Source organism: Scyliorhinus torazame, chromosome 16 (genome assembly GCF_047496885.1).
Source record: "Scyliorhinus torazame isolate Kashiwa2021f chromosome 16, sScyTor2.1, whole genome shotgun sequence".
In the NCBI taxonomy this organism is placed as follows: Eukaryota; Metazoa; Chordata; class Chondrichthyes; order Carcharhiniformes; family Scyliorhinidae; genus Scyliorhinus; species Scyliorhinus torazame.
The window spans coordinates 193,013,300-193,032,943 of record NC_092722.1 but is presented as its reverse complement, the minus strand read 5'-3'; the positions used below and the strand labels follow the sequence as shown (position 1 = coordinate 193,032,943).

Here is a 19,644-nt window from a genome sequence, read left to right as displayed (position 1 = left end):
CATTGACTACAGCTCCGCCTTCAACACCATGATCCCAGCCAAGCTCATATCAAAGCTCCAAAATCTAGGACTTGGCTCCTCGCTCTGCAACTGGATCCTCGACTTTCTGACCCACAGACCACAATCAGTAAGAATGAACAACAACACCTCCTCCACAATAATACTCAATACTGTGGCCCCACATGGCTGTGCACTTAGCCCCCTACTCTACTCCCTGTACACACACGACTGCGCGGCAAAATTTTGTTCCAACTCCACCTACAGGTTTGCTGACGATACGACCATAGTGGGCCGGATCTCGAATAACGACGAGTCAGAATACAGGAGGGAGATAGAGAACCTAGTGGAGTGGTGTAGCAACAACAATCTCTCCCTCAATGCTAGCAAAACTAAAGAGCTGGACATTGACTTCAGGAAGCAAAGTACTGTACACACCCCTGTCAGCATCAACGGTGCCGAGGTGGAGATGGTTAGCAGCTTCAAATTCCTAGGGGTACACATCAGCAAAAATTCTGGTCCACCCACGTCGACTCTACCACCAAGAAAGCACAAAGCGCCTATACTTTCTCAGGAAACTAAGGAAATTCGGCATGTCCACACTGATTCTTACCAACTTTTATAGATGGACCATAGAAAGCATCCTATCTGGCAGCATCACAGACTGGTATGGCAACTGCTCGGCCCAAGACCGCAAGAAACTTCAGAGAGTCGTGAACACCGCCCAGTCCATCACACGAACCTACCACCCATCCATTGACTCCATCTACACCTCCCGCTGCCTGGGGAAAGCGGGCAGTATAATCAAAGACCCCTCCCACCCGGCTTACTCACTCTTCCAACTTCTTTCATCAGGCAGGAGATACAAAAGTCTGAGAACACGCACGAACAGACTCAAAAACAGCTTCTTCCCCGCTGTTACCAGACTCCTAAACAACCGTCTTATGGACTGACCTGATTAACACTACATCCCTGTATGCTTCATCCGATGCTGTATACTTTGTGTTGCCCTATTCTGTATTTTCTTTTTATTTTATTTTCTTTCATGTACTTAATGATCTGTTGAGCTGCTCGCAGAAAAATGCTTTTCACTGTACCTCGGTACACTTGACAATAAACAAATCCAATCCAATCCATTCTTCTAAATTCTAGTGGGTATGGGGCACACCTGCTCAGCCTTGTAAAGTCCTGTAAAGCTGTGCAATAACTTCCCTACTTTCAGATTCCATTCCTCTTAATAAACACCAAGATTCCATTAACCTTCCTAATCATTTGCTGTACCTGCAGACTAACATTTTATGATTCCTGTAACAGGACACCCAGATCTCTCTGTACCTCAGAGTTCTGCAGTCTCTCTCCCTTGAAAGAATTTGCTGCTTTTCTATTCTTTCTGCCAAATTTGACAAGTTCACACTTTATATGTCATCTGCCTAAGATTTGCTCACTGATTTAAACTGTCTATATCCCTTTGTAAACTCTTTACCTGCTCTTGACAACTTACTAACTGTATTGTGTTGTCAGCAAAGTTAGCTATCATGCAGTTGGTTCCTTCACTCAAGTCATTGGTGTAGATTGTAAATAACTGAAATCCCAGCACCCCGTGACACTCGACTGATTACATCTTGCCAACCTGAAAATGACCCACTTTACCATACTCTTAGCTTCCCTTTAGCTAACCAATCCTCTATTTGCGTTCATTTATGTTACCCGAGACACCAAGAACTCTTATGCAGTAACATCGGGATCGCACTTTCCAAGACAGGAACATAAAAAGGTCAAATTGCACATTTAATGTCTGTTTGGGGAGAGTGTGGGAGGTGAATAATTCAGTGGGTAAAGTCTATGATCGGGAAGAGTGTATTGGCTGGGAAGAATGAACATGTTCTTGGAGGCATGTATCCTGTTCAGCCTCTCCCCCCCCCCACACACACACACATACACACACACACACACACAACTGTAAATGTGTTGGGATCTTGTTTAGATGTACTTTATATTGCTTTATCCAGTTAGAAGTATTGTTACCATAGTGCTGGCAGATTGGATGCATTCTCCTCATGTAACCTTAGTTGAAACCCATTGGAAATTGCAGCATGTGGCAATGCACCCCACAGCGAGGCTATTTGTCTGGTGTTGGCAGTAAAGACACGGCAATTGGTCTCCGTCTCCCTGAGCTTGAGAGGGGAAAGTTTGCTGGAGTTCACTTGTCTCAACGTAAACAAGTTGAATAACATTCAAATAACCCAACATTACTCATAGCCAGAGTTCACCTATAAAGAAAAATCTCTTGTGTGAGATAACAGAGAAAGAAAGAACCTTTTGCAATGTCAGGATAACGCAAACTGCTTCACGGCCAAGTAAGTACTTTTGAAGTGTAGCTACATGTTATAATGAAGGGAATGTGGCGGCCAACCTGCACACAGGAGGATCCTGCAATCAGCAATGTTGAAATGACCAGGTAAACTGTTTTAGCAATGGTGGCTGACATGACGGAAGGGAGCTCTCCATGCTCCTCTCCCAATATGACTCAAAGGCGAGAGTGCTCTGTGTTGAGCCACAGCAGATAACTGAGAGAGGGATGCTGTCATTCCACCAGTAACCGGAGCCATCCGGATGGGAAAAGGGGAAAAAAAAGAAGAAAGTGAAGACTTCACTTTGTCAAAAATCAGAGAATGCTTTTGGTATCAGCCTCAGACTTGATGTGGAACTGTGTTGACATCCTGTCTCATTTAATGATAGGAGAATGCAGTTCACAGCTGCCTCTGCACATCAAAGCCTGAGGCTGTTACACACACACCGACAGCTCTTGATTGAAATTTCACATGTCTTTTGCTTGACTGCTCTGTAAAGGGTATGTGTATTGTACAATTATCATATAAATATATTCTTGGAGTTGCTAGGGAAATATTTGTATTCTCGATGTCTCTGGCTGAATTCTGTACTTTTAAACAGCTTACCAGCTTCCTGTGGGGGGGTCTGCTAGTAAATGCAAAATGTGGCATGGCCCCTACCCCTTCACACCCTCATCCCAGGTCACCGCCAAGGCACCCGATCTCGGTTACAGAGACAGTTATTCTCCTCCAGTTCTGAAGGGGACTTATTAAAAGGCCCCAACTCCTTTTTGACAAGAGTAAATGAAGATGAGCTGTTTTCAGTAGCTGGATGGTCTGTAACTGGTGGGAACTAAGAAGAGTTCCTATTTTGCACAAGTATTTGTGATCAGAATGCATTGGTGGAAACTATTCAACAGTAGCTTTCAAAAGGGAATAAACCTCACGTAAAAGTCAATCTTAGTTTTTTGGGCTTCGGTTCCCAAGGCTGTCTTTCTCCCCTACTCCTCTACCACACTTTCCATTCGCCCTTCACTGCAAAAATGGTGATAATAGGAGACGCTGTCCAGGACAGCCCTGACGTTGACACGCCCTGCTTGTCATTGAGAGCTTCTAGACCTTGTGCTCTGCTAACACTGTACGAAGTCTTACAATACCAGGTTAAAGTCCAACAGGTTTGTTTCGATGTCACTAGCTTTCGGAGCACTGCTCCTTCCTCAGGTGAATGAAGAGGTATGTTCCAGAAACACATATATAGACAAATTCAAAGATGCCAAATAATGCTTGGAATGCGACCATTAGCAGGTGATTAAATCTTTACAGATCCAGAGATGGGGTAACCCCAGGTTAATGAGGTGTGAATTGCATCAAGCCAGGACAGTTGGTAGGATTTCGCAGGCCAGATGGTGGGGGATGAATGTAATGTGACATGAATCCCAGGTCCCGGTTGAGGCCGCACTCATGTGTGCGGAACTTGGCTATAAGTTTCTGCTCGGCGATTCTGCGTTGTTGCGCGTCCTGAAGGCCGCCTTGGAGAACGCTTACCCGGAGATCAGAGGCTGAATGCCCTTGACCGCTGAAGTGTTCTCCGACTGGAAGGGAACATTCCTGCCTGGTGACTGTTGCGCGATGTCCGTTCATTCGTTGTCGCAGCGTCTGCATGGTCTCGCCAATGTACCACGCTTCGGGACATCCTTTCCTGCAGCGTATGAGGTAGACAACGTTGGCCGAGTCGCACGAGTACGTACCACGTACCTGGTGGGTGGTGTTCTCGCGTGTAATAGTGGTATCCGTGTCAATGATCAGGCACGTCTTGCAGAGATTGCCATGGCAGGGTTGTGTGGTGTCGTGGTCACTGTTCTGAAGTCTGGGTAGTTTGCTGCAAACAATGGTTCGTTTGAGGTTGCGCGGTTGTTTGAAGGCAAGTAGTCGGGGTGTGGGGATGACCTTGGCAAGATATTCATCGTCATCAATGACGTGTTGAAGACTGTGAAGAAGATGACGTAGTTTCTCCGCTCCGGGGAAGTACTGGACGACGAAGGGTATTCTGTCGGTTGTGTCCCATGTTTGTCTTCTGAAGAGGTCGGTGCGGTTTTTCGCTGTGGCGCGTTGGAACTGTCGATCGATGAGTCGAGTGCCATATCCCGTTCGTACGAGGGCATCTTTCAACGCCTGTAGATGTCTGTTACGCTCCTCCTCGTCTGAGCAGATCCTGTGTATACGGAGCGCTTGTCCATAGGGGATGGCTTCTTTAATGTGTTTAGGGTGGAAGCTGGAGAAGTGGAGCATCATGAGGTTATCCGTGGGTTTGCGGTAAAGCGAAGTGCTGAGGTGACCATCCTTGATGGAGACGAGTGTGTCCAAGAATGCAACTGATTTTGGAGAGTAGTCCATGGTGAGTCTGATGGTTGGATGGAACTTATTAATGTCATCGTGTAGTCGTTTCAGTGATTCTTCGCCGTGGGTCCAAAGGAAAAAAATGTCATCGATGTATCTGGTGTATAACGTCGGTTGAAGGTCCTGTGCGGTGAGTAGGTCCTGTTCAAACTTGTGCATGAAGATGTTGGCGTATTGGGGTGCGAATTTGGTCTCCATGGCTGTTCCATGCGTCTGGATGAAGAACTTGTAGTCAAAGGTGAAGACGTTGTGATCCAGAATGAAGCGGATGAGTTGCAGAATTGCGTCTGGAGATTGGCAGTTGTCGGTGTTGAGTACTGAGGCTGTTGCAGCAATGCCGTCGTCATGGGTGATGCTGGTGTAGAGTGCCGAGATGTCCATTGTGACGAGGAATGTTCCTGGTTCAACTGGTCCATGGGTGCTGAGTTTCTGTAGGAAGTCCGTCGTGTCGCGACAGAAGCTGGGCGTACCTTGTACGATGGGTTTCAAGATGCCCTCGATGTAGCCAGAAAGGTTCTCACATAATGTCCCATTGCCTGAAACGATATGACGGCCTGGTGTGTTGGCCTTATGTATTTTCGGGAGGCAGTAGAGATCTCCAATGCGGGGAGTACGTGGGATGAGAGCACGTAGGGTGCTCTGAAGATCTGGATCCAAGGTCTTGATCAGTCTGTTAAGTTGGTGGATGTGTTCCTTGGTCGGATCTGCGGGTAACTGTCTGTAATGTTCTTGGTTGTTCAGTTGTCGGTATACTTCTTTGCAGTAGTCCGTTCTGTTCAGTACGACAGTGGCCCCTCCTTTGTCTGCTGGTTTGATGACGATGCTACGGTTGGTCTTGAGAGCGCGGATGGCATTGCGTTGTGCTTGGGTGACGTTCGGGGCTGTCTTGTGAATGCGACTGATGAATCTGGCATTGACGCGACTCCTGACGGCTTGAGCATACATGTCGAGTCTAAGGCAGCGGCCTTCCGGAGGGGTCCAATTCGACTCTTTCCTCTTCGGTTGCCACACCGCAGATCTCTCGGTCTGTTGTTCCGGTTCATTGATAGTCTGCTTGGGTTCGCTGTTGGCCACTTGGGGTCTGTGGAAGAATTCCCGGAGCATCGCCGGCATCTCCACATCATCTGCTAACACTGTCATTGCAGACAGCCCAAATCACAGTGTTCCCCAAGGAGACCAAACAATCTGCAGAACTCTCTCCACCGCAGCTGGGTTTGGAGCCAAGCAACGCAACCAATCCGACTGCGGCAGAGCAGTAGACCAAGGCGAACTGGCCAATCAGTGGACTCCGCTAGATGTCCAATCTGTGTGCAGGATGCTGTATGGGCCCAAATTGAGCGCACACATAATTTTTGCCAAAAAAGTAGTCTCAAAAATTCAAGTTTTACATAGGTATATAGGGTACTTGAAAAGAAGAAAAGAATTTCAGGTCTATTAAAAATAATAAGATGCAGTGGGATTATTAAATAGCTCTTTCCAGGCACATGCACGATGGGCTGAATGGCCTCTTGCATTATATTGTATTCTATGATTCCTATGACTTCCACTGTCAACTGCAGAAGCATTTACTGCTCGTCCCTAATTTGACAAGGTGGTGGTAAGCTGCTTTGTTGAACTGCTGCAGCTCGTGTGGTGTTAGGGAGGGAGCTCCAAGATTGTGACTCAGCGACAGTGAAGGAATATATTTCCAAGTCAGAATGTTTGGTGGCTTGGAGCGGAATTTATGACACTATACGTCTGCTGCCACCCTTGTGGTAGGGATCGCAGGTTTGGACGTTATGGCCAAAGGAGCAGTAGTGAGTCATTGCAGTGCACCTTGTAGGTGTTACACATTCCCACCACCATGTGTCAGCGATATTGGGAATGAATGGTTAAAATGGTGGATGAAGTGCCAATCATCAGGTTACCCTGGGCGGGATTCAACGACCCCCCGCCGGGTCGGAGAATCGCCGGGGGGGGTGGGCGGCGTGAATCCCGCCCCTGCCGGCCGCTGAATTCTCCGGCACCGGAGATTTGGCGGGGGTGGGAATCGCACCGCACCGGTCGGCAGGCCCCCCCCCCCCCCGGCGATTCTCCGGCCCGCGATGGGCCGAAGTCCCGCTGCTGCTATGCCAGTCCCGCCGGCATGAATTGAATCAGGTCCCTTATCGGCGGGACCTGGCGGCGCGAGCGGGATCCGGGATTCTGACCCCGGGGGGGTGTCCCCATGGTGGCCTGGCCCGCGATCGGGGCCCACCGATCCGCGGGCGGGCCTGTGCTGTGGGGGCACTCTTTTACTACGCGTCGGCCGTGTAGGTCTCCCCGATGGCGGACGCATAGGTGACCCCCTCCCTGTGCATGCGCGGGGATGACATCAGTAGCCACTGACGCTCCCGCGCACGCGCGTACACCCGCCGGCGGGCGGAGTCCCTTCGGCCCCGGCTGGTGTGGTGCCAAAGGCCTTCCACGCCAGCCGTCAGGGCGCCAACCACTCCGGGGCGGGCCTAGCCCCTAAAGGTGCGGGCTTGGCGAGGGCATGGTGAGGTGAGGGCAAGGCGAGGTGAGGGCAGCACGGTAGCATTGTGGATAGCACAATTGCTTCACAGCTCCAGGGTCCCAGGTTCGATTCCGGCTTGGGTCACTGTCTGTGCGGAGTCTGCACATCCTCCCCGTGAGTGCGTGGGTTTCCTCCGGGTGCTCCGGTTTCCTCCTACAGTCCAAAGATGTGCAGGTTAGGTGGATTGGCCATGGTTGCCCTTAGTGTTGGGTGGGGTTACTGGGTAATGGGGATAGGGTGGAGGTGTCGACCTTGGGTAGGATGCTCTTTCCAAGAGCCGGTGCAGACTCGATGGGCCGAATGGCCTCCTTCTGCACTGTAAATTCTATGATTAAAGGTGCGGAGGAATCTGCACCTTTGGGGGCGGCCCGACGCCGGAGTGGTTCACGACACTCCATCCCGCCGGGAACCCCCGCCCCGCCGCATAGGGGAGAATCCCGCCCCGTGTCCTGGATGGTGTTGAGCTTGATGAGTGTTATTGGAGCTGTGATCATCCAAGCAAGTGGAGATTATTCCATCACACTCCTGGCTTGAACCTTCTATATGGTGAGCAAACTTTGGGGAATCAGGAGGGGAGTTATTTGGTACAAAATCCCTGCCACTGATCTACCCTTGTGGCTACCGTATTTATTTGGCTGGTCCAGATCAGTTTCTGGTTGATGATAACCCCCCCCAGGATGTTGATATGATATTTGGACATGGAGAAGGTAAAGATTGTGCTCAGCCATGATGCCCCTGCATAGTTTAATATCCTTGTCAACACCCACTGTCTGGTCTGATTCAGAAAGAATGGCTGCTGCTGCTGAAATGAGCCGGCACGTTCAGGAGTAAAGAGTAGCTATGTTTAGCTTTTGCTGTTATCTGATTGATTGCACTCACTCATCAAAACTATACCCACTGCATTGATCGTAGTCAGACTGGAAGCATCATCTAACTCTGAGGCAGATCTCACTGCAGCTGCACATGCATGCACGCGTAGACACACATGCACACACACAGGTGCACGTTTGCACACAACACACCTGGTTTAACATCTCGACAGAAAGATTCCACCACCACCACCACCCCGACAGTGCAACACTCCTTCAGTACTGCTGTTGGGTGTGGCAACCTGGGTTTTGTGTTCAGGTCTCTGGGGTGAGACTTGATCCCAGGACCTGGTGAGAGAACGGCCCAATGCACCACAGCTGACCGACTGAGCCTCACCCCCTCTCTTTGTCCAATGGGGGCCACTGTTTAGCAGTGGGAAGCTTTAACACTCCCTCAGTTTGAGGGTCCTGAGATGCCTTGTCGTGTTGCTACGGCTGGGATCAACTAGTATCCAGCTCTTCCCGCTGTGTATGATTAATACCTATGCAAATCAGGTTAATTAAGGACAGACTTTCACCGAAAGCTTTAAAAAAAGTCCAACTTTGAGACCGAAGGATTTATTCATTGCAGCTTGTGATGAATATACATGAATGAATTATGCTAATTAAATCTAATTTGCCAGCATGCAAACTGAGGCTGTGGCTATTTCTCTGGCACCACATAGGACAAAACTAATTAGGGACATGTCGACATCGTGAAGAGGAATCAGAATTACTGTGATATTGAAATACTTGAATAATTTGGTGTCTCTTTCATTTTATAAAAATCTAAATATTGATGTTTGACGTAAATGTGACCAGTTTTTGATTTGTCTCTTTTTTTAAAAATTCGCAATGAAGTTACACTTGCTTTCTCACTGGGCCTGTATTACCCCAGGCCAGAAGTTGTGATGCTTCTGAAATGCAGACTGATTACTCCTGAAAAACAAGTCCCAATAAAAAGGTGTTTGCTGCCATTGGGACTTTAAAAATTGTGAAGTGGAAGCAATATGATTCAAGTGAATCCGAGCTGTGATATTGTGTCTCCTTTAGCTGCTACTGTTTGCTGGAGTACAGCTCCACAAACCTATTGCTTATACCACAGCCATTGGCCAATGTCTTTTCTAGGTGGTGCCAACTGTTACTCAGTGGGGTGGATCATGCTCTCACCCGGGAGTCAAAGTCAGGGTTTCAAATTCCACTCCAGAAACCTGAGCACACAGTCCAGGCACTGGGGGGACTGCTGCACTGTCTGTTAGATAAGACTTCAAACCAGGATCCCATCTGCCTTATAAGGTAGATGTAAAAGATCCCATGGCACAACTTTGAAAAAGAGCAGGGGAGTTGAACCGTGTCCTGGGTCAGTGTCTGTTCCTCAGTTAACATTACGAGCAGCAGATTATCTGGCCATTAGTCTGCTGTTTATGGGATCCAGAAGTTCACAAATAGGTTGTTGCATTTCCTACATTAAAACAGAGACTGCACTTCAAAAGTACTTCATTGGTTGTAAAGCAATTGGGGACATCCCAAGGTCATTGTTGGGGCTCTTATTTTACCTTCTAATAAGAGTCTATACTCCGGTTGATTGGAGGTATCAAAATATGATTTTATTGCTAATTATTTACCTGAATACATTTGGTTAAGAACTGAATCAAAACTTTAGAAACAAAATATCAAACAATACATAAAAGGGTCAAACTCATGGCAAAAAGCATAAAACATAAAAGCATAAAGAAATCACTTTAAACATAAACAAACAGATAGATGATTCAAGAATACAGGTATGCAGGAATTCAGGGACAAGGCCTCGACCATGAGGTCCTACATTTAAGGGAATTCTTAACTCTGGTTTAATCTCTCATTTACTCTCATTGGTTTCTAATTTTCAGCTGAGACCTCCTGGTTTGTTCAAATGGATTTCTGTTACTTAGAGGATGATTTATTAATCAAACATTGGATATTACGCCTATTAGAGGCAGCACGGTAACATAGTGGTTAGCACAATTACTTCACAGCTCCAGGGTCCCAGGTTCGATTCCCGGTTTGGGTCACTGTCTGTGCGGAGTCTGCACGTTCTCCCCGTCTGTGCGTGGGTTTCCTCCCGGTGCTCCGGTATCCTCCCACAGACCAAAGATGTGCAGGTTAGGTGGATTGGCCATGCTAAATTGCCCTTGGTGTCTAAAATTTCCCTTAGTGTTGGGTGGGGTTACTGGGTTGTGGGGAGAGGGTGGAGGTGTGGGCTTGGGTAGGGTGCTCTTTCCAAGAGCCGGTGCAGACTTGATGGGCCGAATGGCCTCCTTCTGCACTGTAAATTCTATGATGATACTAGCTCAGCATCTGCGCGCGCAGTCTTAGGTAAATTACTGGATATGTTTCTCACTCCACAGCTCGGCCCGGAGACCTTGCTGTAACTGATGAAGAATAAAGGGGTTAAGGGTTATGGTGTTCGGGCCGGAAAGTGGAGCTGAGTCCACAAAAGATCAGCCATGATCTCATTGAATGGCGGAGCAGGCTCGAGGGGCCAGATGGCCTACTCCTGCTCCTAGTTCTTATGTTCTTATGATTAGTTGATACGTTCTTATTGCTGAATCCACTGGGATACAATGGCTGATTTATCATGGGAAACATTGACTGAAACAATGCCTGGATTCCCACAGTCAAGACACTTTTAATAATTTTTACCTCTCTGCTACCTGCATTAAAATTAGCACCTAAAACTGTGAATAAATCAATGCTCTTATCATTCATGAAAGGTGCGATAGGCAATTTTTTCTTTCTCTTCAAACTATCTCTGAAAGTTGTCACAGTGAAGCCCGGTCCGGTTCTCTCCTGGCTTTAACTTGCGGTCGTGGTTAGCAATCGGGAGTGGCTTTCCTCACAACCTTTGTTTTCTGCTCTGGAGCACTGAGTACAATTATATCAATTACATGGATGGACGAGAGAAGCTGGAGTTGTTCTCCTCGGGGAAGAGAAGATTTTGAGTTGTGACGGAAGTGTTCAAAACCATGATCAGTCGAGACAGATTGGAGAGAGAGAAATTGTTCCCACTGGTGGAAGGACCGTGAGCCAGAGGACGCCAGTTTAAAGTGATTGGCAAAAGGGGCAACGGCAACGTGAGGAAAACCTTCTTCGTGCAGCGAGTGGTTAGGATCTGGAATGCGAGGCATGAGAGTGCTGGAGGCAGATTCAAATCATGGATTTCAAAAGGGAATTGGAGGAGGAATGAAGAGAACATTTTAAAGGGCTATGTTAGTAGAGTGGGGGAGCGAGACTAGTTACGTTGCTCTTACAAAGAGCAGGAATGGACTTGATGGGCTGAATGGCTTCCTCCTGTGCTGTAACTATTCCATCATCCCCTTCTGGGATCATCAAACTCAGTGCAGACTGGTTGGGGATCGAGTCTTGAGCTATCAGCTCTGTGATACCTCAACACCACATTTGATTGGAGCCCTTGTTAACCACGTTGCTCCCTACCCCCACCTTTCTGATACTTTTATTAATTGGATTTTCAGGATTTCGTATCACAGACACCCCAGTACGGCAACCCTTCTGTTAATCAGGAATGAAATGAAAACAATTGATGCCTTTCCAGGTTCCTTGTGTGGATTGTGATCGGAGTGTGATTTTAAGACTTTGCAAACGGCTGTATCAGAACATTATCTCAACATTGTTAATAAGACAAGAGGTGATGACAGAATCGTGGCCCATATTTTTCCCTTTTAAAGAGATGGAAGATTTGGTGCTGGAATCATTAGAGAGTCATGTTTGCTCGTGTCCAAACTTCAGTAAGGGTCGGCACAGTCTGAACCTCTGAAGGTTCTTGAACTCACAGCAGTAGTTTATGGTCTCTTGTTTCTGCTGTTTTAAAAAAAAACAGAAAAAAGAAAGCATTCCATTCATGTAGCACCTTATCAGACAGCAGTAGTTGCAGCAACATGACCTGAGCTAGGTGAACTATTTGTTTTGTATTTAAATGGACTAGATACAGAGGAACTGTTCCCAGTGGCTGAAAAGTCAAAACCAAAGGGTATATAGACTTGATGTGATTGGCAACATGGGGAAGCACTTTTTAACACAGTCAGTGATTAGGATTTGGAAAGCAAATTCTGATAGGGTGATTGATACAGATTCAATGGCAGCTTTCAAAAGGGAAATGATAAACACTAATGAAATGAAAATCGCTTATTGTCACAAGTAGGCTTCAATGAAGTTACTGTGAAAAGCCCCTAGTCGCCCGTTTGGGGAGGCTGGTACAGGAATTGAACCGTGCTGCTGGCCTGCCTTGGTCTGCTTTAAAAACCAGCTATTTAGCCCAGTGTGCTAAACCAGCCCCTGGTTTATGGGGAAAGGGAGAGCAACTTTTCTTTAAAAAATCGGCACAGAGCTTGGTGGTCTGCTAAATTGTATTTTTCGCATGCTTTTAAAAAAAAAAAATGTTTTATTAAGAATTTTTCAACAATATTTTCCACCTTACAAACAAACCGCCCCCCCCCAACAAAGAAAAGAAAGAGAGCTCGCGTGGCAAGACATGAATATGGCAAGTCAATAAAATACAGAACTTTGTACATTGGATTCTTCCCGTATATGTCAGTTTCCAGATCATTCATGTGTTTTCTTGCTCAAATGCCCCCCCAGAGAAACCCCCTTCCCCCTCCCTCCCTCCTCTCTCCCCGCCCCCCCCCCCCATCCCCCCCTGGGTTGCTGTTGCTGCTGTCCGACCTTCATCTAACGCTCCGTGAGATGGTCTAGTTTTTTGCATGCTTCTATCAATATATAAGCCTCAAAAGAAGCTTGTTTCTCCCCCCCCCCCCCCCCCCCCCCCCCCCCCCCCCCGGTTGCTGCCACTACTGACCATCTTCTACCGTTCTGCCAGGAAGTCCAGCAAGGGTTGCCACCGCCTGAAGAACCCTTGTACCGATCCCCTCAAGGCAAATTTCACCCTCTCCAATTTAATAAACCCCGCCATATTGCTGATCCAGGATTCCATGCTTGGGGGCCTCGCATCCTTCCACTGAAGAAGAATCCTTCACCGGGCTACCAGGGACGCAAAGGCCAGAATTCCGGCCTCTTTCGCCTCCTGCACTCCCGGCTCCTCTGCCACCCCAAATATTGCGAGCCCCCAGCTTGACCCTGGAACGTACCACCCTCGACACCGTCCTCGCTCCACCCTTCCAAAAGTCCTCCAGTGCTGGGCAGGCCCAGAACATGTGGGTGTGATTTGCTGGGCTCCCTGAGCACCTAGCACACCTGTCCTCGCACCCAAAGAACTGGCTTATCCTTGCTCCGGTCATGTGAGCCCAATGCAGCACCTTAAATTGTATGAGGCTGAGCCTTGCGCAAGAGGAGGAAGAGTTCACCCTCCCCAGGGCATCCGCCCACATCCCCTCAACAATCTCCTTACCCAACTCCTCCTCCCACTTACCCTTTAGCTCCTCCACCGAGGCCTCCTCCTCCTCCTGCATCACCTGATATGTTGCCGAAATCCTTCCCTCTCCAACCCACACCCCCGACAGCACCCTGTCCTGGACCCCGCGTGGCGGCAGCAGTGGGAACTCCACCACCTGCCGCCGGACAAACGCCCTTACCTGCATATATCTGAAGGTGTTCCCCGGGGGGGGGGGGGGGGGGAGCCCAAACTTCTCCCCCAGCTCATCCAGGCTCGCGAACGTCTCGTCCACAAACAGGTCCCCCATCCTTCCAATGCCTAATCTGTGCCAGCTCAACCCTCCGTCCATCCTCCCAGGGACAAACCGGTGGTTCCCCCGAATCGGGGACCACACCGAGGCACCACTGTACTAGAGCCTCCGTACATTGGTGTTCAACTGCCTCCCTTTCACGAACCCCGTCTGATCCTCGTGTATGACCTGCGGCACACAGTCCTCTATCCTCATGGCCAAAATCTTTGCCAGCAACTTTGTGTCTACATTTAAGAGTGAGATCAGCCTGTATGACCCACACTGTAGGGGATCCTTGTCCTACTTCAGGATCAGGGAAATCAGCGCTCTAGACATCGTCGGGGGCAGAGCACCCCCTTCCCTTGCCTCGTTAAAGGTCCTTACCAACAGCGGGCCCAGCAGGTCCGCATAGTTCTTAGAAAATTCAACCGGGAACCCATCCGGCCCCGGTGCCTTCCCCGCTTACATGTTCCCTATCCCTTTGACCAACTCCTCCAACCCAACCGGCGCCCCCAACCCCGCCACCTGCCCCTCCTCCACCCTTGGAAACCCCAGCCAGTCCAGGAAGCGACCCATCCCTCCCTCTTCTAGTGGGAGCTCAGACCGGTACAGTTCCTCGTAGAAGTCCCTGAAGACCCCATTGATACCCACCGCACTTTGCACCGTGTTCCCTCCTCCATCCCTAACTCCCCCGATCTCCCTAGCTGCCTCTCGCTCTTGTATATATGTTTTGATGACTATGTAAAAGTACCATGGTTAGTTGTTGTTCTAGGACCTTAATAAAAAAGGGGGAGAGATGTTATACATTTGGGGTGGTTGTTGTGTTGTTGCATGGTCACTTTAATAGTCTAGTCACGTGTATAGTTAGTGACCTCATTGGCTGCTTCGCGGGCTTTGCCTCCGTCTAAATCAAGCCTTGTAGAGTTAACAGCTACTCAATTAACCTGTGTTGTTATTCGTATTCATCCCCACGGGCTACAACTTCATGTTATTTTGTCCCGGGAGTGCAGAACATAACCGGATTGTTAATAAAATAGTAGGTTTTAAGGCGCGTCTCAAAAGAAGAGTAAGCATTAGAGATGAAGAGGTTTAGAGAAGAGGTTGGGAGAACTTTAGGCCCAGGAAGCTGAAGGCACGTCTGCCACTGGTGGAGCGATTAAAATCAGGGATGTTCAAGAGTCTCGGGGATGTCCCAAGAGGCCGGAGTTAATGGCGCTCAGATATCTGAGTGTTCTTGGAGCCGGAGGAGGTTAGAGAGAGAGGATAGAGAAAGATCACAGAAGGATTTGAAGATGGAAGGGAATTTTGAATAAAAGCAAAATGCTGCAGATGTTGGAATCTTGAAATAAGAACCGAAAATGCAGGAAAGACTCCGGTCTGGCAGCATCTGTGAAGAGAGAAGTAGAGTTAACGTTTCGAGCCGGTAGAACTTTGGAGACAGATCAATGCTTACCCAGGAACAAATTCTGACTCGGCAAGAACAGGGGTGGTGATTGAATGAGACTTGGTGCAAGTTAGAATGTCGGCAGCAGAAGGTTTGCTGAACCCCAGCTTCTGGAGTGTGGAAGGTGGGAGACCAGCCAGGCGAGCATTGGAATAGTCCTGTCTGAAAGCAACAGGAACATGATGAGGGATTCAGCAACAGATGAGCTTAGACAGGGGAGCCAGGCGGGTAGCATTGTGGATGCCCCTCACAACATTTAAGAATCATTTAGACGGGCACTTGAAATGCCACAGCACAAAACGTTACGGACCAGGTGCTGAAAAATGGGATTAGAATAGATGGGTGTTTGAAGGCGGCACAGACGCAGTGGGCCGAAGGGCCTCTTGCTGTGCTGTAAAACCCTTATGACATTTCAAAGCTTAACTCACTGTTTTTCAGATCTAATGGTGGAATTTATGGTCACACACATGATGAAGGAGTTCCCCATGGACCTTTACATGTAAGTTGAACATCATTTCTTTATTGCACCTCCCCAAATACATTTAGCCCTCCTGCTTGTAAAGGTCACTCCCCAAACCTTCTGCCAGACTAATGGTAAACATTGGGAGGCTGTTAATGGGGAACGTCTCTACAGTCCTCTGAAGTCTCTGGCTAATGATCAAGATGCAGAAAATGTGACTGATGAGTTCTGCTTTTGTAACCAGCCACTCTGAAAGCTCCTTCTGTTTGTGTGTGGTCGGCTACCCAAATGCCACAGTGCACTTGGTGAGGACGGGCTGTGAGAGTACCATTGATGACATTTGTTGGATCCCTTGGGAGTGGATTAATTATAGTCTGGATCGCTCCAATGAATGTGAGCATTATTGTGCACAACATGACTCTTTAATACCCTTATTGTCACCACAATAGTTCTGCAGCTGTTCACCTCCTGTGGGGTGTATTATATCACTGCATTTAGACACATTGGGCGGGATTCTCCTGAATCCCCCAATTGGCCCGACGCCGGCGTAAAAATATGGCGCAAACCCCTCTGGCGTCGGGCCAACCGGAAGTTGCGGAATCCTCCGCACTTCCGGGGGCTAGGCGGCGAAAGGTCGGCGCGAGTTAGCGCATGCGCAGAACCGCCGGTGTGGTTCAGCACATGCGCAGACCGGTCGGCGTATTCTAGTGCATGCGCAGGGGGGGGGGGGGGGTCTTCTCTGGGTCGGCCATGGTGGAGCCCTACAGAGGCCGGCACGGAAGGAAGAAATGCCCCCACGGCACAGGCCCGCCCGCAGGACGGTGGGCCCCGATCGCGGGCCAGGCCACCATGGGGGCCCTCCCCGGGGCCGGATCTCCCGGCGCACCCCCGAGGACCGCACCAGCCGGCCTACCAGCCAGGTCCTGCCATGTGGGACCATGTCCATTTCACGCCGGCGGGACTGGCCAGAAACGGACGGCCGCTCGGTCCATTGGGGCCCGGAGTATTGCCGGGGGGGGCGCTGCCAACGGCCCCCGACCGGCGTGGCGTGATCCCCACCCTTGCCTGAAAACCGCGCCAGAGAATATGGCAGCCGGCGTCGGAGCGGCGGGGCGGGATTCACGCTGCCCCCCCCCCCCCGGGGATTCTACGACCCGGCGGGGGGGTCGGAGAATCCCGCTGATTAGCTCCCAAAAATTGTCCCCTCATTGTCCCGGTGTTGAACCAGAACCTTAATCTGCTTTTTCTCCCAATTTCCCTTTGTATAATGTCAGAGCTTATTTTGACCTGAGAGCCACCTTCCACTCCCTTCACCCAATCTCAGCAAACTGTTGACCACCAAATCTTTCTTTCTAACTCTCATGCTCCCTAACATGGTAAATGATTCTTTCTCTCTCTTCAGATGTTGAGCCAAACTCCTTGAACATGTTGATGCCTCCAAACCTGTGCTCACCGTTCCTTCAGCTTCATTTGAATCCCTCAAATCAAATACCCAGCTTTGCACAGCAGTTAGTAGCACAGTGGTTAGCACTGTTGCTTCACAGCACCAGGGTCGATTCCCGGCTTGGGTCACTGTCTGTGCGGAGTCTGCGCGTTCTCCCCGTGTCTGTGTGGGTTTCCTCCGGGTGCTCCGGTTTCCTCCCACAAGTCCTGAAAGACGTGCTGTTAGGTGTATTGGACACTCTGAATTCTCCCTCTGTACCCGAAAAGGCACCGGAATGTGGCGACATGGGGATTTTCACAGTAACTTCATTGCAGTGTTAATGTAAGCCTACTTATGAAACTAATAAAGATTTTTTTTTAAAACCACAACCACAAAAAAATCTTACTGGGGCAATGACCCCCTGAGCTCCTCTTTGGCCCTCTGCTACAAGCTCATTTATTTCCTGCCTCTTGATGATACAACTGTTGATAAGGAGTCGGCTTATGCATTGATGCTGACAACAAGCAGCTCTTCCTGCAGATCCTGCAAATTCGAAACAGAAATACTGGAAATAGTCAACAGGTCGGGCAGCCGTTTGGAGAGATAAATAGAGTTGACATTTTGGGTCCTTTCTGATGCTTGCAGTCCCACTGGGCAGATCCAATTTTTTCTGATGTTTATATTTCAGACTCCCAGCTCTTCTTCATAACCATCTTTTTTGACTCCTTTTCAGTCTAATTGTCTGACGTCCGTTCTGGGTGAGTTGCAACCTCCTGGAGATAAAGTATTGGGAAAAACAAAGCTTTTGTCCTTCAAAGCATTGCTGCAGTGCAGAAGAAGGCCATTCAGCCCATCAAGTCTGCACCAACCCTCTGACAGAGCACCCTACCTAGGCCCATTCTCCTGCCAGTAACCCCACCTAACCTTTGCACACTAAGGGACAATTTATCATGGCCAATCCACCTAACCTGCACATCTTTGGACGGTGGGAGGAAACTGGAGCAGCCGGAGGAAACCCACGCAGACACGGGGAGTGCGAACTCGACACAGCCAGTCGGTCAAGGACAGAATTGAACCCGGGATCCTGCCACTTGCCACCCCTTGTCACCCCTATCAGACTCTGCTCCCTAGACACAAATTTTTCTTGCAATTCTTGTTTCCCAATCCAGCTATTCTGCACATCTTTTTGGGTTGTGGGGGTGAGAACCACGTAGACACTGGGAGAATGTGAAAACTCCACACCGTCAGTGACCCAGAGCCGGGATCGAACCCGGGTCCTCAGTGCCGTGAGGCAGCAAGGCTAATCGCTGTGTCATCGTGCTACCCGTACTTGATGGGATGATGGTGGATAGGCAATGGCAAACATTCAAAGAGTGCATGGGTGAACTGCAGCAATTATTTATTCCTGTCTGGTGCAAAATATAACAGGAAAGGTGGCCAAACCATGGTCTATAAGGAAATCAGGAAAAGATAGAGTAGATAAAGATAAACTATTTCCACTGGTTGGGGATTCTAAAACTAGGGGAGCATAGTCTAAAAATTAGGGGCACATCATTCAGGAGAGATGTTAGGAAGCACTTCTACACTCAAAGGGTGGCAGAGGTTTGGAAGTCCCACAAACTGCAGTTGAAGCGAGATCAGTTGTCAATTTTAAATCTGAGATAGAATTTTGTTAAGCAAAGATATTAAGCGCATCGGCCAAAGGCAGGTATCTGGAGTTAGGTCTCAGACAATCAGCTATGACCTAATTGAATGGCGGGATAGGCTAAAGTGGCGGAATGAACCTACTCCTGTTCCTATATCCAAGGAAGAGGTATACAAATTGGCCAGAAAAAACAGCAGACCTGAGGATTGGGAGCAGCTTAGAAATCAGCAAAGAAGGACAAAGGGATTTGTTAAGGGGACTATAGAGTATGAATGTAAGCTTGCAGGGCTCATAAAAACTGACTGTAACGATAAGAGAAAAAGATTGGTGAAGACAAATGTAGGTCCCTTACAGTCAGAAACAGGGGAATGTATAATGGGGACCAACAAAATGGCTGACCAACTAAATATATCCTTTGGTTTTGTCTTCACAAAGGAGGACACAAATAACATACCAGAAATGTATGTTCTGGGTTTAGCCAGAGGGAGGAACTGAAGAAAATAAGTATTCATAGGGAAATGGTGCTGGGAAAATTGATGGGATTGAAGGTTGATAAATCCCAAGGACCTGATAATCTACGGAATACTTAAGGAAGGAAGTGGCCCTAGAAATAATGGATGCATTGGAGGTCAGCTTCCTAGATTCTATAGACTCTGGAACAGTTCCTGCAAATTGGGGGATAGCTAATATAACCCCACTATTTAAAAAGGGAGGGAGAGGGAAACGGAATTATAGGCCTGTAAGCCAGACACCATTAGTGAGGAAAATGCTTAAGTACATTATGAAAGATTGTATAGCAGAGCACTTGGAAAGGCAGGATCGGACAGAGGCAGCATGGATTTATGAAGGGGAAACAATGCTTAACAAAAGCTACTGGAATTCTTCAAGG

The 19,644-nt window shown here is 48.6% G+C and overlaps 1 protein-coding gene across 1 annotated transcript in view; it reads left to right on the top strand.

The window, feature by feature from the left end:
• armh3 (armadillo like helical domain containing 3) overlaps positions 1-19,644 on the top strand; it is a 193,922-nt gene that overhangs the window by 74,235 nt on the left and 100,043 nt on the right. Inside the window, exon 19 of the mRNA XM_072479710.1 lies at positions 15,666-15,726. Within this exon, the coding sequence (XP_072335811.1) occupies positions 15,666-15,726 (61 nt within the window). The remainder of the gene's footprint in view (positions 1-15,665; positions 15,727-19,644) is intronic.